Raw genomic sequence first — 19,787 nt, forward strand, 5'->3', positions numbered from 1 at the left:
TGGGATGTTGGACTGGACAGGCCAAGTCTGCAGCCCCTTGCTTTCTTCATCACTTTTGTCCTCCACCACAGCCCCGACACCAGGTCCAATCCTGATCTCAGGGCTCTCCACTAGTTCTGGAGTCAGTTCTCATCTAAGCTCTGTCAGCCCTCTGTTGCTCCCGGCTCTAACTGCTGATGGCAGTTAGGCCACACTGCCTCCTCCTACTTCTCCCAGGGCCAGAAGTCTGATTCTTGGTGGACCACTATCTGGAGGTGCCTCTCCTGCATCCCTCTATGTACAGCTCCAACCCCCTACCTCTGACGTCATCCCCAGGAAAGACAGGAGACAAGTTTGCTGCACACCACGGTTGTTGTTTACTAGGTCAGGCTAGGTTGGAACCCTTCTTAGAGCCACGGCTTCTGCGACTTGATGATCCTGTTTGGGCTTCAGGAGGGTGCCGCACTCGGGTTTGGCCTCGGACCCACAGTTGGCCAGAAGGGGTCAGGCAGCAGGTCATGGCGGTAGGATCTAGGCCCGGAGGTAGTTGCATTTGCCGGTGCACCTTCTGCTCCAGGCGGTAACCGCCCCCAACTGGGTCGCTACTCTCTATCTGCCGCTGGCCAGTCACCATCAGGCTTCGGCCGTCCACCTGCACCACCAGCTCCTCAGGGGCGAAGCCATGAGCATCCATCTTCATTTGGAAACTTTTAGCATGGTCACTTCCCTGCACAGCAACCTGATCATCCCTGAGCAGCCGCACCGGCAGCGTGGACACCTGATTACGTTCAGCGAGGGCCACGCTGGTACACTGGGGGGCCACCCGGCTCTGGCTGGAGAAACTGTTACTGACCTGCTGCATCCGAGTGAGCAACTGCTGTTGAAGGGCGCGAGGCTCTAAGTGCAAAGCTCAGGGCTAGGGGGCAGGTGCGCACGCGCGTAAGAGGAAGTGCCTCACGTGACCCCCATCTCTCCACAGCCCTGCTGAGTTCTACACCACCAAACTTGGTTCTCTTCGCAGCTGCCAAGGTCTACTTTGGGGTCTGCTGTGCCCGTCCTATCTCCAAGGGTCGGTGTGTCAACCGAGGCTGCTTTTATCCCGAACCCTGTCCCTCCGTAGACCCTCCCCATCTGCCTGAGAGGACCAGGGCTGTGACAGAATTGGATCGAACTACAAGAGCTAGGATCCTGACTCCCTTGTGGTCACCCACGCAAAGCACAGATCAGATTAGTCTCAGGGCTAGAAGAGGGGGCTATTCTGTCCTCTAAGAACCAGGCCTGTGGCAAGAATTGTTCCCTGAGCAGAGTCGGCAGAGGGAACTTTCTGCCCTTCCCTGCTTTTCCCTGACCATGTACAATCCGGCGCTGACACATGGAGAGGGAGGTGGACATCTCTCTGGCTCTGGGACCATAAAGATGAAGATCACAAAGAAAAAGACTCCCTCCTGGGGAGGTTTTAGCCCCCTTGAGCCCTGAGCCCTCCTCTGCCTCATCCCCACTTAGTAGCCTTCTTCATGACTGCCGTGGCCGGTGCTGTGCCTCTGATGCTCAGCATTTTAATAAAAAATTCTTTGTTGAAGTGTAACAACAAAAGTGTACAAAAGGGTTCAGCTGTCACAAAACTAACACCCGTATCACCATCACACAGCACGAGATGTTGAACTGTTGCTACATTTAATCGCCATAGCCGCAATTCTGTGTCTGGAGCTAGGTGGAGCAGGTCGTTCAGCGGGGGCAGACCTGGCCTAAGACTGTGACTGTGGGCTTGGGAGGGGCAGAACACACAAATCACCCAAACAGGTGCCAGTGTTCTGGAATGCTCCTGGTCCCCAAGAAGACAGGAACTGTGACTACCCAGATACCTTCAAGAAAAATTGCAAGTGAGGAGCAGTCAATCTGGGGTGCTCGCTGGGGCCTCACGTCGCTGTCCTGGACCAAAAGACAAGACAGAAAAGTCTGGAAAGCAGAGGCAGCGGGGAGCGGCCGGGGAAGACTACAACTCCCGTCGTGCGCCGGCGCAGCGACGCCTGCGCACTGCGTGCCGGTTGCCCATGCGGCCCTAGGGCTGGGACCGCGGCGCCGCTCCGCTGCTGGGGAGGCCATGGCGGAACCTTCCCAGGCCCCGACCCCGGCCACGGCCGCGCAGCCCCGGCCCCTTCATTCCCCAGCCCCTGCCCCAACTCCGACTCCTGCGCCCAGCCCAGCTTCAGCCCCGACTCCGGCTCCCACTCCGGCACCAGCCCCCGCTCCAGCTGCAGCCCCAGCCGGGAGCACAGGGACTGGGGGGCCCGGGGTGGGAAGTGGGGGAACTGGGAGCGGGGGGGATCCGGCTCGACCTGGCCTGAGCCAGCAGCAGCGTGCCAGCCAGAGGAAGGCGCAAGTCCGGGGTCTGCCGCGTGCCAAGAAGCTTGAGAAACTAGGGGTCTTCTCGGCTTGCAAGGTGGGGGCGGGGCCTACTTGAAGGGGCGGGGCTTGGGGCATCCCAGGGCTCCGGTGGAAATGGGGGCAAAGCTCTGGATGCCAATCTGCCTCAGTTCCACCGGTACAGCGCCATTACCTGATCCTTCTGCCTCCAGGCCAATGAAACCTGCAAGTGTAATGGCTGGAAAAACCCCAAGCCCCCCACCGCACCCCGCATGGACCTGCAGCAGCCAGCTGCCAACCTGAGCGAGCTGTGCCGCAGCTGTGAACACCCCTTGGGTAAGGCAGGCAGCACCCTGGGAGCTGGGGTGGAGGGCAGGTACAGGGTCCTGTTTGGACAGGTGACTTAAAAGCCACAAAGCCTCTTAGAAAAACCAGAGATCCCACCTCAAAAGGGGTTAGGTTTGTGGTGTGTGTGCTTCAAGCAAGGAGAAAGGAAATCTGCCCAGACAAGAAGAGGCAGGGACCACCCAAAAACTAATATAAGGGTATTCAGTCTCAGTGTTGGCCACACTGGGTGGAGGGAGTAAGGGTGTATCGTGGCTGGTTGGAAAGACGTGCAGGAAGCCCTGTTTTCTATACATTTTCCCCAAATTCATCACCTGTCCATCTTGAAGCTGACCATGTGTCCCACCTGGAGAATGTATCAGAGGATGAGATTAATCGACTGCTGGGGATGGTTGTGGACGTGGAGAATCTGTTCATGTCTGTTCATAAGGAGGAAGACACAGATACCAAGCAGGTCTATTTCTACCTCTTCAAGGTGAGCTTTCAGGGAATGAAGGTGTGAGTGAAGGAAGTGACACATTTCTGTGTGGAGGGTCCACAGCTCTAAGCTCTGTTGCCCTCTGTTCCCCTTTTTCTCTTCCCTCTAGCTCCTGCGGAAATGCATCCTGCAGATGACCCGGCCTGTGGTGGAGGGGTCCTTGGGCAGCCCTCCATTTGAGAAGCCTAACATTGAGCAGGTGGGACGGGGAAGGTGGTAAGAGGAGAATTGGGGACAGCTTGAAAGAGTGGGGAGCCTCTGTTGCCCTCCATCCTCCTCAAGCTGAGAACAGGGGAGAGGTTCATAGAGGTGTATGTCCTGCGCTAACCTCGGGGTAGGCATGGGGATAGGGAGGAGCATAGTGTCTCTTCACAGAGAGTCAGAGTGAGAGGAGAGCCTTGTCCCTACCCTCCTGGAACATCTTTATTTGGGTGAGAAGCCCCTGCTGGCTGATCATGCCTCCTTCCGGTTTCATCCCCCTACCCCACTTCTCAGGGTGTGCTGAACTTTGTGCAGTACAAGTTTAGTCACCTGGCTCCCCGAGAGCGGCAGACAATGTTCGAGCTCTCAAAGATGTTCCTGCTCTGCCTTAACTACTGGAAGCTTGAGACACCTGCCCAGTTTCGGCAGAGGTCCCAGTCAGAGGATGTGGCTACCTACAAGGTCAATTACACCAGGTAGGTCCAGCCATACACTCATGGGGGAGGCTTGTGAACCAGGTTCAGTTGTTCCCACCCTCACCTACCAACCCCCTACCTCCAGATGGCTCTGTTACTGCCACGTGCCCCAGAGCTGCGATAGCCTCCCCCGCTATGAGACCACCCACGTCTTTGGGCGAAGCCTTCTACGGTCCATTTTCACTGTTACTCGCCGACAACTGCTGGAAAAGTTCCGAGTGGAAAAGGACAAGCTGGTGCCTGAGAAGAGGACCCTCATCCTCACTCACTTTCCCAAGTAAGGCTCAGTCTGGCCTGTCGGGGTTTTGCCTCAAGTTCACATCCTCGCTGTTGTCCCCTTTTTTCCAGGAAGGCTTCCTGGATTGCTCCCTCCTCTCCCTCCATGGGCCTTCTGGGATCTGGGCGTCTACCTGGCAGACTTGCCCATGGCCCAGAAGCAACTTGCTAGTATTTGCCTTTGCACGTACTAGTCTGGGGATGGCAGGTACATGGCCCGAGCTAACGCTACCCCCTCCCACACTCCTTGTAGATGTTACTAATTGTTTCCCATGGGCGCCTGGACACAGCCTCAGAATCCTTCCCACCACAGCATTGCAAGAAACCAGAGTTTATGCTTGAGGTGAAACCAGTTCCCACCTCTGTTCTAGTCGTTTCTGTAAACTTGCCTCCGTTCTGCCACACCTTCCTCCCTTTTTAACCTGGCTCACAGCTCTTCTGTTCAAAAAGCCTTTGCTGACTAATCCTGGCCCTCTAGTGCCCCTCCTGCCACCAGTTGGGAACAGGAGGTGGCAAGATGGAGTGGATTCTCAGCTCATTTGATATTAAGGGGAGTGAGGGGACTCAGGTGACATGGTGCCCTGCTTGACCATGCAGCACAGGATGGCATCAGCTCAGACCCTGTCTCCCTGTGCTGCCCATCATGGCAAAACTGGATCTCTGATCCCAGCCCTGGGTGTGTCCTGTCCTCTTACCTTCAATTAGAGGAAGCAGGGGGCTGTGTCTCCCCCTTCCAACTAGGGCTTCCCAGAGGGCGGAGGCTGTCTTCTCTCTCAGGCTCCCAGCCCCCGGAGAGCAGGTTTTGTCTGGCTGGTCTCCAGTCCCTCTGGAGCCTGACCCAGGCTGCACCTGAGTTGGAGGACAGAGTTGTGGGACAGTCTGTACCCTCTGCGCAGATTCCTGTCCATGCTCGAGGAAGAGATCTACGGGGCAAACTCTCCTATCTGGGAGTCAGGCTTCACCATGCCACCTTCAGAAGGGACACAGCTGGTGCCCCGGCCAGGTATGTGGCACAGTAGCCCCTACAGGGTCTCCTCTTGGCCTTCCTGACTGAAGGAAGCTCCCCTCTTCCTGTGGGGTAGAAGAACTCGGAATGGCAGCCGAGGGAAAATGTGGACAGTCTCAGCTGGAGGCTGGGAGGGCCTATGTTCTTTTGAGGGACCTGCCAACACTTCCCTGTCCCTGATATTTTCTCTCTCTCAGCTACAGTCAGTGCAGCGGTTGTTCCCAGCACCCCCATCTTCAGCCCCACCATGGGTGGGGGCAGCAACAGCTCCCTGAGTCTGGATTCTGCAGGGGCCGAGCCCATGCCAGGTGGGTACTTGACCCCTGGCCTCTGACCTTTTCTCACCCCTCCTTCAGCCTTTGTATCTCTGGGTGACCTTGCCAACCTCCTCAGCAGGTGAGAAGAGGAAGCTTCCAGAGAACCTGACTCTTGAGGATGCCAAGCGACTCCGTGTGATGGGTGACATCCCCATGGAGCTAGTCAACGAGGTCATGCTGACCATCACTGACCCTGCCGCCATGCTGGGGCCTGAGGTGGGCAGCCTGGCCTGTTGTGGGGGAAGGGAGCCCTCACCCACCTGAGGCCCTTGTTCACCTCCCTTGCTCTATCTAGACAAGCCTGCTGTCAGCCAACGCAGCCCGGGATGAGACGGCCCGCCTGGAGGAGCGCCGCGGCATCATTGAGTTCCACGTCATTGGCAACTCGCTGACACCCAAGGCCAATCGGCGGGTGTTGCTTTGGCTTGTGGGGCTGCAGAATGTCTTCTCCCACCAGCTGCCTCGCATGCCCAAGGAGTATATCGCCCGCCTCGTCTTTGACCCGTGCGTCCCTGGGTGGCCCCTACCCCAGGGCACCACACACAGGAGCCTCTACTCCTTGGTTTCCCCACTCCTCAAAACTGGGGGGCACCTTCCTCCCAGTTCTGAGGCCCAACCTTTTGAGAATTATTGCTCCTAAGTTCCCATCCCTGACCACAGCTCAGTCCTCCAGGGCTGTGGGGACCTACGGAGCACTAGGGGCCAGGGAGGGGCTGTGACATGCCTCCTCTCTTCTTAGGAAGCACAAGACTCTGGCCTTGATCAAAGATGGGCGGGTCATCGGTGGGATCTGCTTCCGCATGTTTCCCACTCAGGGCTTCACAGAGATTGTCTTCTGTGCTGTCACCTCAAATGAACAGGTCAAGGTGAGGACAGTGCCCCTGACCCCAGCCTCTTCCCACCGCCTGCTTCTAGTCAGAGGACAGGATATGTGTGCTGCAGCAGACTCAGCCCTTTTAGTGACCAGACAGTTCCTCACACACCCACAAGGTGGCAGCGGTACCTTGGTAATTTGTGCATTGTAAGGGGACACCTGTTGACAAAAAGAGCCCAGGAATCAGCAGTACTTTTCAATGCCCAGTGTGAAATCCAGGACCCCGGACATGCTAGCCATGCACTCTACCACTAAGCTACACTCCAAGCCAGCGGTGCTTTTTTAAGTGAAGCTGTGTTCCTCACTAGAACATTTACGTACCATGGGGAATTAATTTATGGAAGTTCCACAGATCACCTGGTTTCTATCCTTTAATTATCACAACAGACCCACTGGGAGGGTCCCTCATTCTTGTGTTTTATGTAACCTAGATATGCGTGGCCCTGATGTATGGGAGACATGGTCTCCTCAAGGGTCAAATGCTATGACAAGCGGGCCCCCTGTGACTCCCCTTTCTTCTTCCCTACATTCTAAGGCCCAGAGACTGAAAATCAGGCTGTGTGGGCTTTGAATCCTGGTCCTACTGCATCTGGCTAACTGACAGATGCATTTCCTTATATAGTTGAGTTTCAGTTTTCTCTTTTGTAAAATGGAGATGAGCTGGGTGTGGTGGTACAGGCCTATAATCCCAGGGGCTGGGGAGGCTGAAGCAGGATCTAGAGTTCAAAGCCAGCCTCAGCTAAAGCTAGGCACTAGGCAACTCAGAGAGACCCTGGCTCTAAATAAAATACAAAATAGGGCTGGGATGTGGCTCAGTGGTTGAGTGTCCAAGAGTTCAATCCTCAGTACCACACCCCAAAAAGAAATGGAGATGATAATAAGTGTCTCAAGGGCTCTGCTCCTTGGAGAGGTGGGCTGTAAAGTTAGCACTGTACCTGGAAATCCAGCAACCTTCTTTTCTTCCCATAAATGTCCCATCCTCTGCCATCCCCTTTCCTCCTTCCTGCCTTGGATCCCTGGCTGTCCCCACCTCCTTCCCGAGATGCTTGCCCCCTCACCTCCACCACTTACTGAACCCTTGGGAGACCTCTTCAGCACCAGGCCCTCCCCACTGTCCCCCTCAGGGCTACGGCACTCACTTGATGAACCACCTGAAGGAGTACCACATCAAGCACAGCATCCTTTACTTCCTCACCTACGCAGATGAATACGCTATTGGCTACTTCAAAAAGCAGGTAAAAAAAAAAAAAAAAAAAAGCAGGTGAGGCCTTCCCCACATCTACCCACACTGCCCAGGGCTGTGGGTTACTCTGTTTAGCCCCCTGCTGTAGAGGAAGCCAAGCCCCTTTGTGTCTCTATTCTACCTGGAGGAAGTCCTTCCTACCTGTCTTCCTCCTGCTGCTTCCTTGTTCAACAGGGCCACTGGGGCATGCCAGAAGCATTGGGAGGCTCTTGGGGGTGAGTTGGGAAGGGGCAGCCAACCTGGAACCTTTCTGGAGACAAACAGTCCTCACTGTGCTTTGGGGAGATTCAGGAACAAGAGAGGAGACCAGGCACACACTGTCCCTCAGGTGCTCTTGGGGAGGCAGTGAAAGTTGGAGAGTACTTGCTGATAGATTGGGTCTTACCTGTCCACCCTCCAGGGCTTCTCCAAGGACATTAAGGTGCCCAAGAGCCGCTACCTGGGCTATATCAAGGACTATGAGGGAGCAACACTGATGGAGTGTGAGCTGAATCCCCGGATCCCCTACACGGAGCTGTCCCACATCATCAAGAAGCAGAAAGAGGTTGTATGCACGCACATCCATGGGGTTTTTCATGGGCATGCATGGGGTGGGTCAGGCACGCATGTACAGATGTGCGCCACGGGTAGCTCGTGTGTGCATGTGAGATGGGGTCAGGCCAGGTCTTAGTTCTTGACCTGCCTCTTAGGGGAAGTTGGGAGATACTGGATTCAGGGGCAGTGCAACCTGGCTTTTCCTGTTGGGGGCTCTGATCACAGCCATGGGGATGGTGGCTAATATCTCGGGCTAGAGTTGGCCCCTTAGACCCTTTCTTCCCTCAGATCATCAAGAAGTTGATTGAGCGCAAACAGGCCCAGATCCGCAAGGTCTACCCCGGGCTCAGCTGCTTTAAGGAGGGTGTGAGGCAGATCCCTGTGGAGAGCGTCCCCGGCATTCGTGAGCAGGGTCCTCACTGAGGGGGCAGGAGGGCATGCTACTTGTGGTATGGACAGGAGTTCTTAGGGATGTTCTCTCACTCCCCGCTTTGCAGGAGAGACAGGCTGGAAGCCGTTGGGGAAGGAGAAGGGGTGAGTCTTTTGTGGAGGGAGTGGGTATTAGGGTGTGTGCAGAAGGACCCAAGCCTCAGACTTGGCATCTTTCATCCCAGCAAGGAACTGAAGGACCCTGACCAGCTGTATACAACCCTCAAAAACCTGCTGGCCCAAATCAAGGTGGGACGACCAGGTTCCCTTCTGGGGGTCCCTGCACCAGTGGCTGTAACTTCATGATCTAGTCTGGAATGGGTGGCAGTCACAGGTTGGGCAAGGTAATAGTGGGCCTGTCCCCAGCTCACCTCTTCTCTCTAGTCACACCCCAGTGCCTGGCCCTTCATGGAGCCTGTGAAGAAGTCAGAGGCCCCTGACTACTACGAGGTCATTCGCTTCCCCATTGGTGAGGAACCTCCATCGCTTTCCTGCTTCTGCCCCCAAATCTGCTCCTGCTTTCACTGGGACCTGCCCTGGGGAATTGCCCCAGCTACTCTCCCCGGCCTCTTAACCGTGTGCCCCCTCTCCTGCCACCCAGACCTGAAGACCATGACAGAGCGACTACGCAGCCGATATTATGTGACACGGAAGCTCTTCGTGGCTGACCTGCAGCGAGTGATCGCCAACTGCCGCGAGTACAACCCCCCAGACAGCGAGTACTGCCGCTGTGCCAGTGCGCTAGAGAAGTTCTTCTACTTCAAGCTGAAGGAAGGAGGACTCATCGATAAGTAGGCCCGAAGTTTGGACCGCAGCTGTGGCCTGCAGTGTCTCCACCTTGGATTCTCATCTGATCCCTTGGGCTGCCCTGGCTGGGCTCCCTAACTCGGCTGAAGACACTCCAGCCAGGGGCCCTCCAGCGCCTGATCCTGCAGGCCTTTCTGACCCTCAGGCACCCCAGGCCTGCAGCTCTGTCCCAGCCTTGATTGTGTCTGACATTGGGGAGATGGCTCCTGGGTCCGGGGCCCCACCCCTAGAGAGGGGCTGGTGGCCAGAGCATGCACTCTGCCCAGCCGGTGGCCCACAGAGCTGTGGAGGCGTGGAGGCCTAGGCCTGACCCAGCTGGCTATTTCCTCAAGGACCAGGACTGCTAATTGTAGCTCCAGAGTGGGTTTTAGGGGTTGGAAGTCAGCCCGGTCTGGAGGGGCCATGGCTCACCCTGCATTGTTCTGTCAGTCTGTCCCCCGGAGTCAGGGGCATGGGGACCATTCATTCCCTGGCATTAATTCCCTGGAGGGAACAATAAAGCTCTTTTTTTTTTTTTTTTTTTAATACCTCTTTTCTTTCTCTATTTGTGTGCTTGTTTCTTTTGTCTAGTTCCAAACTTAGCAGTCCAACCTTTGCTCCTCCAGTACCCTCTTGCAAACCGTAACCACTCATCCCCAGCAAGTCCTCCAGTCTAGGCCTGTACTCTGTGGTGAGGGGACCTGCCTGGCTGCAGCCCCTTCTTTCCCCACTCCAGATTGTTCCGGGTCCAGATGCCAGAGGCAGTAGAGTTCAGAACCCATGATTATTGCTGGCTGCAAAATGGCAGAGGGCTGGGCACAGTGACACACACCTGTAATCCCAAGAACTCCAGAGGCTGAGGAGGATCACAAGTTTAAGGCCAACCTCAGCAACTTTTCGAGACCCTGTCTCCAAAAAAAAGAAAAATAAGACCCTATCTCAATAAAAGGGACTGGGGATGTGACTCAGTGGTAAAGCACCCCTAGGTTAAATCCCTAGTACAAACAAAAGGGGTGGGGACAAAGGGTAAAGGTCACAGGAGCAATGAAAGCACCTTCTTTTCACTTCCTTTCAGTAATTTTTTTTTCTTTTTTTTGCTACCAGGGATTGAACACAGGGTGCTTAATCACTGAGCATGTCCCCAGCCCTTTTCATTTTTATTTTGAAACAGGGTCTCACTAAATTGCTTAGGACCTTACTAAATTGCAGAGGCTGGCTTTGAACCCTGGATCCTCCTGCCTCAGCCTCCAGAGTTGCTGGGATCACAGGCAGCGGTGGGCCACATGCCCAGCTGTAACATTTCTCTAGGCCCCCAGGTGCACACAATTCTACCCACGGAGCAGGGATGGGGCGGGGCTTCAACTGGTCTGACTCCACCCCTCAGTTTCAGTTTCCTTTTCCCCGACTGCAGGAGGGGCTTTCCAGGGCTTCCCAGAGAACCAGGCTGGGCTAGGAGCTGGGTTAGGCTGTTACTCGGGCCTCCCTCTTGGCGAGTGCAGTCAGTTTCCAGGTGGGTCCTCAGGGTATCTTGCCCCACCTTCCACAAGTGGAATGGAGTCCTGTGAGGTTGGGAACCAGGGAATCTGAGCACCCTGCCATTCCAGAATGGAGCTTCGGCCCTATCAGTGGGAGGTGATCATGCCTGCCCTGGAGGGCAAGAACATCATTATATGGCTGCCCACCGGCGCAGGGAAGACCCGGGCAGCTGCGTATGTGGCCAAGAGGCATCTAGAGACTGTGGATGGAGCCAAGGTTGTGGTACTAGTCAATAGGGTGAGTGATCCACCCTCCCTGCCGTGGGGGTCTCAGCTCCCCAGGCACTTCTTGGTCCCCTCCAGAACTCCAGAGCTGCGGTGGCCCGTAAGCTCACCTGTTTTTTCACCCTAGTCCAGGACCCAGTCACGTCCTGAGTGTCACCTTCCCTCTTATCCACTCCCCAGGCTGTTGATCCACCTTTCTCTCTCCATCTCTTTCTCTGCCCTTCCACCTAGGTGCATCTGGTAACCCAGCATGGTGAGGAGTTTAGTCGCATGCTGGATGGACGCTGGACCATGACAACCCTGAGTGGGGACATGGGGCCACGGGCTGGTTTTGGCCACATGGTCCGATGCCATGACCTGATCATCTGCACAGCTGAACTGCTACAGATTGCACTGACCAGCCCTGAGGAGGAGGAGCACGTGGAACTCACAGGTGAGACTGTGGTGGCGGGGAAAGGGTATACACTTGAGCTGCTCCTGAGTCAGGTGGTGGGAGTTTTGGGGCGGGGAGTGAGTGGTTTCCATTTGCCAAACCCTGCCTACACTAGTGGAAACAGACCTGGCTACAGTACAGGACCTTGGGCACGTTCCTTTCCCCAGCTGAACCTCAGTTTACTAATCTGTAAATTGGGAGGTGAATCGACTACAAGGTGTGAAGAGAAGGAGTTCTCAGGCGGGTGTGGGAACTTCGTGAAATAAAGCGAATTGTAGGAAAGATTGCACAAACCGAAGTCACAGCTTTTCCTCATGTGCCCCCAGCCTTCTCCCTGATCGTGGTGGACGAGTGTCACCACACGCACAAGGACACCATCTACAATGTCATCCTGAGCCGGTACCTACAGCATAAGCTGCAGAGGGCACGGCCCCTACCCCAGGTGCTGGGTCTCACAGCCTCCCCAGGCACTGGTGGTGCCTCCAAGCTCAGCGGGGCCATTGACCACATCCTGCAGGTCAGCTTGGCCCCTGTGGCCCTCCCACCACCACCACACCCACCAGGCACCTCCCTGCCTGCCCATACCCCATGCCCGACAGCCTTCCCCAGGCTGCCCATGGTCGGGTCCAGGCTAACTTCCTCACTCAAGGTCCAGGCTCCCGTGACTTCCTAAGACACTTAGAATAAGCTCGCTTCTCTAGTTTATTTAGGAAGTCCCCTGTGCAGACCTGGCCCCCGCCTGCCTCTCCAACCTCATGTGCCATGGGCTCCTACTACAGCTACACTGGCCTTTTTTCTGTGCCTTGGTCTCATCTCCAGACTTCCACACGTCCCATCCTTTTGGCCAGGAATGGGCTCCTTGAACTGACCCCATCTGATATCTTCTGATTCACCCAGCAACTTCCCCCTCGCCCCACCCTCACCCCACCCTGGGAATTGACCTCTGGGGCACTCTGCCACTGAACTACAGCCCTTTTCATTTTTTATTTATTTTAAATTTTGAGACAGGGTCTTGCTAAATTGCTGAGGCTGGCCTCAAACTAGTGACTCTTCTGCCTCAGCCTCCTGGGTAGCTGGGATTACAGGCGTACGCCACTGCGTCTGGCCACTGAACAGCTTGTGTCACTCTTCGTAGTCTCCCCGATCATCCCCATGCTTTCTATCATACCATCCAGCTTTAGTCTCTTCAGCGCTTGTTAATACTGAAATTCTTTTTTTTTTTTTTTAAAACATCCTTTCATTCTAATATTCTTCAAAGGTTTAGTAACCTCTCCCATCCCAACCTAAGTTCCTCTATTCCCAGTGCCTAGAATATTGGCACCACAGAGAGGGCAAACAAAACATTTGTTGAAGTAAATCTCATGTTGAAGAATGAACCCCCCCCATGACCCTGCTTGGGGCTCTCCTGTCTTCAGCTGGGACCCATCCTGCCTCAAAAGTTCTGCTCATTGTCCCTATAGACACCCCCCCACCCCCCCCACCCCCCGCTTTTCCAGTGAAGCCTTCTCTGTTGCCTCCAGCTCTGTGCTAACTTGGATACATGGCGCATCATGTCACCTGAGAAATACCGCTCCCAGCTGCAGGAGCAGAGTCCAAAGACATGCAAGCAGTACGACCTCTGCCACAGGCGCAGCCAGGTATGTGGGGGGAGAGGTGCAGAGTGGGTCTGAGGTGAAATTAGGGAACCTAGGTTTGTGCACCAACTCCACCCTCACTAGCTCTGGGACTTCAGGTCTCATGTCTTTGAGCCTCCACTTTCTGTGCAGTGGGGCAGATACAGCCCATACCCACAGCCTGCTGTTCCGATTGGCTCAGATGGCACTGAGGCCATCAGCAAAGCCCTAGGCGTGTCATGAGTTGCTCTGCAAACTGTGAAGCCAAGACACTTTGCACTGAGGTTGTATCAAGTTCTTTCTTTCATTAGTGACACTATGATAGAACTGGACAAGGACTAGGCATCACTGTGCCCAGACCAGAGGACAAGGGTGCACAGTAGGTGAGAGAGCAGGAGCTGGGTCCAGACACCTGGTCCCTGCCTCCAGCCAGGGCTCCACACTTCAGTCCCACTCCCCACGCTGGAATGTTCACCCCTTAGATAAAACAGACCAGGGTGGGATCCCCTACTGGGTGTCCATCTCTCCATTGTGTAAGGGAGTCTCCTCACACACTTACTCGTCTTGCACAGGACCCATTTGGGGATTTGCTAAAGAAACTCATGGATCAAATCCACGACCACCTGGAGATGCCAGAGTTGAGCCGGGACTTTGGAACTCAGATGTACGAACAGCAGGTGGTGGAGCTGAGCAAGTCTGGTGAGACTGGCCGCTTGAGCGGAGGGCATGGTTATTGGATTGGTTGGGGGTGGGACACTTTAGGGCGGAGCTTAGCCGCTCAAAGGCGGGGTCTAGATGGGAGGGGATCTGCTGGGCGGAGCCTTGGGGCAGCTCTGACCCTGCGCCCCGTACCCACAGCTGCTGAGGCAGGATTGCAGCAGCGACGGGTGTATGCCCTTCACCTGCGGCGCTACAATGACGCGCTGCTCATCCATGACACTGTCCGCGCAGTCGACGCCCTGGCCTCTTTGCAGGATTTCTACCACAGGGAACGCGCCACTAAAACCCAGATCCTGCGTGCTGAGCGCTTGCTGCTGGCCCTGTTCGATGGTGAGGCACAGAGGTTCGGAACTGGACCAAGGGTCAGAGACCAGCCAGGGCAGGCACCAACACAGCTGGAGAGGTGCTGGGGACCCTACTTTTCTAACTAAAATCCAAGGCCCATGGGTATGACAGGTTTATTTTCTCATTTGTGAAGGTTTGTGTATTTTTAAAAAACAACTCTTTTTTTTTTTTTTTTTTTTTTTTTTGTGGTACTGGGGATCGAACTCAGGGCCTTGTGCTTGCAAGGCAAGCACTCTACCAGCTGAGCTATCTCCCTAGCCCCAACAACTCATATTTTGACAGACATTTTAGAAACCGTTTAATTGGAGGTGGTCCCTGAAAATCTGGGGCGTGTGGTTTCCTTTAGACTGAGAAAGCAAAACTGAAGTCAGTGAAATTTAAGGTTGGAAGCCTCAGCACAGTCTGGGGTCAAGAAAGCCAGGTCAAGTCAGTCTGGGTAGCAGAGGTCATGAAAACCTCAGTGGTGGGCTGGGGTAGAGCACTTGCCTGGCATGTGTGAGGCTCTGGATTCGATCCACAGCACCGCATATAAATAAATAAGACAAGATCCATTGACAACTAAGAAATATTTAAAAAGAAGAAAAAAAAAAATGGTCTGGTAGTTGAGTTGAGGAGGGGTGCTGGCCAGAGGTCTGTGGGCAAAAGATTATGTACTTAACAGCCCTGTGCAAGGCTGGTCTTGAAAATAGGCCTGACAGAGGTGTCTTTAAGTATGATTTTTGGGTATATTCCTCGCAGGGAATGAACAGAAGCAGGTGTCCTTCCCTGTACCCCACCCCCACTCTGCAGTCCTATACCTGTGAGCACCGCCTTCCCCAGACCTCTACCTCCTCCCAGATTTGAGCCCTGTGCCTCTGTTTTGGGGTTATCTGCAGGTCACAAGGATATACTGACCCACTTGGCAACTCATGGCCCCAAAAACCCAAAACTGGAGAAGCTAGAACAGATTCTGCTGAAGCAGTTCGGAAGAACTGACAGGCCCCGGGGCATCATCTTCACCCGAACCCGCCAGAGCGCTCACTCCCTCTTGCTTTGGCTCCAGCAGCAGCCCGGCCTGCAGACAGTGGACATCAGGGCTCAGATGCTGATTGGAGCTGGGAACAGCAGCCAGACCACCCACATGACCCAGGTAGGGGCTTTGGAGAATGATGCTGGAGTTGCCCGTGTTCTCTAGGGACGGGCGGGGATGGGGCCAGGGCGACCATAGGGGAGAGGGAGCTTGAGTATCTCCAGGAAGAGAGCTGCAGCAAACACGGAGATCCCTGGTGCTGAAGGTACCCTCAGTGTGGGAGACCCTGGGGCAGGGGCAGGGGCTTGGGGACACATGGGGAAAGAAGTGGGTGATGTAGTTCCTCGGGGAAGAGGAACAGGGACTTAGGGGTCTTTTGTGGGAGAACAGTGCCTGGGAGTTCCTAGGGTAGAAGGGGAGATAGAGATTGGATAGTCACCTGCAAAAATGGGCAAGATCTGGGGCATTTGGGATAGAGGAAGGTTTTTGGATTCTAGGGGAGACAGACCAAGATAGTGAAAGGGCTGTACCAGGAGAGGCTGCCCTGGTAGGTAGGTAGAAGGGCCTAAACCCACCAGTGTGCATCCTCCTCATCTTCCAACAGAGGGACCAGCAAGAAGTGATCCGGAAGTTCCGATTTGGCACCTTGAACCTTCTGGTGGCCACAAGTGTGGCAGAGGAGGGGCTGGACATAGCCCAGTGCAGTGTGGTTGTGCGCTATGGGCTCCTGACCAATGAAATCTCCATGGTCCAGGTGTGCAGACCCCACCCTCTCAACAGCCCTCTCAGGATCCAGTGCGACCCAGCCCACTCAGGCCTTCTGCTCATCTTTCTCTCCAGGCACGGGGCCGGGCGCGGGCTGGTCAGAGTGTGTACTCATTTGTGGCAACAGAGGGCAGTCGGGAGCTACAGAGGGAATTGACCAATGAGGCACTGGAGGCTCTGATGGAGCAGGCAGTGGCCACTGTGCAGAGGATGGACCAGGCCGAGTACCAGGCCAAGGTCTGTGGGCTGTCTGGGGAGGGACAGGCTGTGGGAATCCACCTGGCAGGGCTCTACCCACACACACTTCCCGGTGTTCTCTTCCTCTCAGCTAGCCTTCATCACCAGGGGGAGGTTTGGATCACTGAGAAAAGGGTAGAGGTTGGGGGTGGCTGTCTCCAAAGGGCCTCCAGAACACGCCAGGTCTGAGGATTATCATTTCTTTACCTCCGACGCTTTGCAAATCTGTGAGAGTCCTTCCAGAATCGGGCAGGGAGGGAAGCAAAGGCACATGCACGAGGCAAGCCCAGAATCAGGACTGGTGTCAACTTCCCAGAGGCAGCCTTGTCCAGGGTGGTCCTGTTTGCTCCTGTTGCCCCAGCATAATTATTAATAATGGACCATGACAGATTCAAGAAGCAGCTTTGCATGAAATCCTGGAAAGAGGGGACAGATTCAGTATGGAGGCTTGCCCGCCAACATTCTTCCCCTCTCCCCCTAAAACTTTTCTCAGAGGGTTTCAAAAGATTCCTGGGGGGCTGGGGATATAGCTCAGTTGATAGAGTGCTTGCCTAGCATGCACAAGGCCCTGGGTTCAATCACCAGCACCATTAAAAAAAAAAAAAAAAAAAACAGAAAAGTTCCTGGGAAGGTTAAGGCAAATTCTTCCTGGGTATAAATTATCTGAGGAGTCCTTAGGCCCCTGGGAACATTCCTGGAGTCAGGTCTCTTGGGCCCCAACTCTGCCCTGGTGTCCCTTTCCCAGATCCGGGATCTGCAGCGGGCTGCCCTGGTCAAGCGAGCAGCCCGGGCTGCCCTACAGGAGAGTCGGAGGCAGCAGTTCCCAGCGGAGCATGTGCAACTACTCTGTATCAACTGTATGGTGGCAGTGGGCCACGGGAGTGACCTGCGGAAAGTGGAGGGCACCCACCACGTCAACGTGAACCCCAACTTCTCGTGAGACCTGTGGAAGGGGATGAGAAGGAGGGAGGTGTGGGATGGAGGACTTCTATCCAGACAGTGCCTTGAAAAGCTAAAGAACCTTTTAAATTTTAAGACAGGGTCTTGCTAAGTTGCCCAGGCTGGACTCGAACATGTGATCCTCCTGCCTCAGGCTCCCTTGTAGCTGGGATTACAGGCATGCTCCACTGTGCCCTGCTTGGTTTTGCACTTTCTCAGTAGTCTGGTTAGACAAGTTTATCCCCACCCCATTTTACAAGTGAGAAAATTGAGACCCAGAGAGGCTAAATGACTTGCCCAACTTCCATGGCTGCCAAGATTAAGAACTGGAATTCGGGATGCATGCCACATGTTGACTGGCCACAAACTGACCCCACGGTCCTACCTACTCTGAGGACAGCAAGAGAGCCTGGCTGCCCAGGCATGGTGGCATGTACCTGTAGTCCCAGCTACTCTGGAAGCTAAGGCAGGAGGAACACTTAAGCCCAAGAGTTCAAGGTCAGTCTGGTCAAGATAGAGACCCAAGCTCAAAAAGCAGGGAGGAAGGAGAGGCTAGATTGTCCTGAGCCATTGCTCTGAGTCATCCCACACCCTGTGTCTCCCAGGGGGTAACCTTGCCCCAGCCTCTACCCATTTAGTATTCATTAGGTGCCTGCTGTATGCCAGGACACCCTGCCAAGGATCTTCACACAGGTTCCCTCATTTGAGGAGGTAGCATTTTAAATAGGTCTTGGAGGATGGATTGGGTTTGAATGTGGCAAGACCAGAGACACTGGACAGGGGTGATGGCAGTAATTCCAGTTGACCTGAGTAGAAGGGACCGTAAGTGATGAGATTTGGAAAGCAGAAAGCCCTGCCCAGGGTGGATGTTGAAGGTGGGGCTTGAAAGTTCAGGCTTTGTCCAGGAGGCAAAGTAAGGAGTCTTGGATGGATTCTGAGCAAGAGAAGATTCCTTTGCAGTTGGTGGGGTTGGGAATAAAGATGGAAGTAGGAGGTTCCTTAGACTTTGAAATCATCCAGTGGGGAATGCCGAGGCCTGAACTTGGGCAGAGGGGAATGGAATGGAAGCCACACAGGCAGAACTTATTGAAGATTGGATTCCCTGGCCCTGAGAAGTCTGTGCCTCTTGATAGGCAGGAAGGTTTAAGACCCAGGCAGAAGCTCAGTCAACTGGAGGGCATGAGGTCTGGGGCATAGTGAGTCCATGAGGGCTGTGGCCACTCCCATACTCCCATTCCCCTCCAGGATCTACTATACTGTCTCCCGGGAGCCCGTGGTCATTGACAGAGTCTTTAAGGACTGGAGACCGGGGGGTACCATTAGCTGCAGGAACTGTGGGGAGGTAAGTGCTTGGGCCACATCCCAGACCCCAGAGCTCTCAGTCCTCCTTCAAAAGCCCTCAAATGGCACAAGGCCTAGCCTCTGCCCTCAGGGAGCCCTCATTAGGAGCGGGGAGCCAGCCCTGCCCAGAAGCTCCCAGTCTGAGGACGATGGTCTCGCCCCTGTCTAAGGGAGTCCACACTGTGACGGGGGTTCTAACTCCCTACCTCAGGGGGAGGCAGGACTAACACACAACTCCACCTTGAGGAGAGGAGCCCAGTATGAGGCAGAGACCCAGACTCTGTACTCTGTCCCACCCCCAGGTTTGGGGTCTGCAGATGATCTACAAGTCAGTGAACTTGCCGGCACTCAAAGTCCGCAGCATGCTGCTGGAGACCCCTCAAGGGCGAATCCAGGCCAAAAAGTGGTCCCGAGTGCCCTTCCCAGTGGCTGACATCAACATCCTGCAAGACTGTGCCCAGGGTCTGTCTGACCTTTCCCTGGAATGACCACCTCATCACTGCAATGTCTGGCTCAGGCTGCAGGGGGCAGTAGAGTCCACAGCAGCCATCGTCTTTCTCTGGGGAAAGCCTGGGTCCAAGCCTCTCCTTCCTGAGTCACCAGCCCTGGGCCCTGTGCTGACCAGCCACAGAAGAACCCTTGGGCACCCCGGCTGGCTTCGGATCCCACAATGAGGAAGCAACTGGTAGGCCACAGCTCAGCCCCAGGCCCATGTGCCCACACATGTTCACTCTCTCCCTCCCCCCTTACTTACTCCTCCCTTGCTTCCCCCACCCTCTCTCTCACGCACACACTCATTTGCACTGGATGTAGTTGAGGAAATGGAGGCAGGAGAATTGCCATACTGTCCTAGGAATCATGTTTCTTCCCTGCCAAAGCCATTTGTTTTCTGATGGCTCCTCATAAGTTAAAAATAAAATGGGAAAATGGGATAGAAAATGTGTGGTATTTTATTTTGTTTTGGTATCAGGGATTGAACCCAGGGGGGCTTTACCACTGGACCACATCCCTGGCCCACTTTATATTTTACTTAGAGACAGAGTCTCTCTGAGTTGCTTAGGGCCCCAGCTAGGTTGCTGAGGTTGGCTTGGAACTTGCAATCCTCCTGCCTCAGCCTCCTGAGCTGCTAGGATTACAGGTGGGTGCCACCACACCTGGCCATGTGTGGTTTAAAATTAACTTGGTTGAGGTATAATTGATGGGAAACAAACTGCACATATTAGAGTGTGCACTTTTCTGTTTTAACACATATGCCTCTCTATAATCAAGATACGAACAGCTGGGTACAGTGGTCCTCAAATGTAATCCCAGTGACTT

General features: G+C 54.7%; 3 protein-coding genes across 4 annotated transcripts; 2 read left to right on the top strand and 1 right to left on the bottom strand.

The window, feature by feature from the left end:
- Positions 1 to 20: 20 nt before the first annotated feature.
- Positions 21 to 1,699, bottom strand: HSPB9 (heat shock protein family B (small) member 9). Its single transcript, XM_079132001.1, has one exon. The coding sequence runs from the start codon at positions 839 to 841 to the stop codon at positions 365 to 367; it is 477 nt and encodes a 158-aa protein (XP_078988127.1). The 5' UTR covers positions 842 to 1,699; the 3' UTR covers positions 21 to 364.
- A 309-nt stretch (positions 1,700 to 2,008) lies between these two features.
- Positions 2,009 to 9,869, top strand: KAT2A (lysine acetyltransferase 2A). 2 transcript variants are annotated; one of them, XM_079132375.1, is made up of 18 exons: positions 2,009 to 2,419; positions 2,556 to 2,679; positions 3,018 to 3,163; positions 3,276 to 3,365; positions 3,662 to 3,843; positions 3,929 to 4,120; positions 5,016 to 5,122; positions 5,323 to 5,433; positions 5,522 to 5,658; positions 5,738 to 5,946; positions 6,182 to 6,308; positions 7,441 to 7,551; positions 7,960 to 8,103; positions 8,382 to 8,496; positions 8,591 to 8,627; positions 8,708 to 8,771; positions 8,907 to 8,991; positions 9,124 to 9,869. In XM_079132375.1, exons 1-18 carry the CDS (start codon positions 2,081 to 2,083, stop codon positions 9,315 to 9,317), a joined length of 2,514 nt encoding a protein of 837 aa, XP_078988501.1. In that variant the 5' UTR covers positions 2,009 to 2,080; the 3' UTR covers positions 9,318 to 9,869. The 2 variants fall into 2 exon arrangements, with proteins under 2 accessions (XP_078988501.1, XP_078988502.1); XM_079132376.1 differs by having other exon boundaries at positions 2,019 to 2,419; positions 5,519 to 5,658.
- Positions 9,870 to 10,719: 850 nt separating this feature from the next.
- DHX58 (DExH-box helicase 58) lies at positions 10,720 to 19,412 on the top strand. Its single transcript, XM_079133224.1, has 12 exons — positions 10,720 to 11,081; positions 11,300 to 11,501; positions 11,828 to 12,018; positions 13,022 to 13,138; positions 13,687 to 13,813; positions 13,973 to 14,164; positions 15,055 to 15,308; positions 15,793 to 15,942; positions 16,029 to 16,190; positions 16,936 to 17,126; positions 18,375 to 18,471; positions 18,773 to 19,412. Exons 1-12 carry the CDS (start codon positions 10,914 to 10,916, stop codon positions 18,956 to 18,958), a joined length of 2,037 nt encoding a protein of 678 aa, XP_078989350.1. The 5' UTR covers positions 10,720 to 10,913; the 3' UTR covers positions 18,959 to 19,412.
- The last annotated feature ends 375 nt before the right edge of the window (positions 19,413 to 19,787 follow it).

This window comes from Sciurus vulgaris (genome assembly GCF_902686455.1).
Source record: "Sciurus vulgaris genome assembly, chromosome: 3".
Taxonomy (NCBI): domain Eukaryota; kingdom Metazoa; phylum Chordata; class Mammalia; order Rodentia; family Sciuridae; genus Sciurus; species Sciurus vulgaris.

Bases quoted from the DNA above. Each gene is read 5' to 3' on its own strand.
- KAT2A (XM_079132376.1), top strand. From the start codon at position 2,081: ATGGCGGAACCTTCCCAGGCCCCGACCCCGGCCACGGCCGCGCAGCCC. The intron at 5,434-5,518 runs GTGGGTACTTGA...CAACCTCCTCAG, and splicing joins AGGGGCCGAGCCCATGCCAG to CAGGTGAGAAGAGGAAGCTT. The intron at 8,628-8,707 runs GTGAGTCTTTTG...CTTTCATCCCAG, and splicing joins CCGTTGGGGAAGGAGAAGGG to CAAGGAACTGAAGGACCCTG.
- HSPB9 (XM_079132001.1), bottom strand. From the start codon at position 841: ATGCAGCAGGTCAGTAACAGTTTCTCCAGCCAGAGCCGGGTGGCCCCC.
- DHX58 (XM_079133224.1), top strand. From the start codon at position 10,914: ATGGAGCTTCGGCCCTATCAGTGGGAGGTGATCATGCCTGCCCTGGAG. The intron at 11,502-11,827 runs GTGAGACTGTGG...ATGTGCCCCCAG, and splicing joins GGAGCACGTGGAACTCACAG to CCTTCTCCCTGATCGTGGTG. The intron at 15,309-15,792 runs GTAGGGGCTTTG...ATCTTCCAACAG, and splicing joins AGACCACCCACATGACCCAG to AGGGACCAGCAAGAAGTGAT.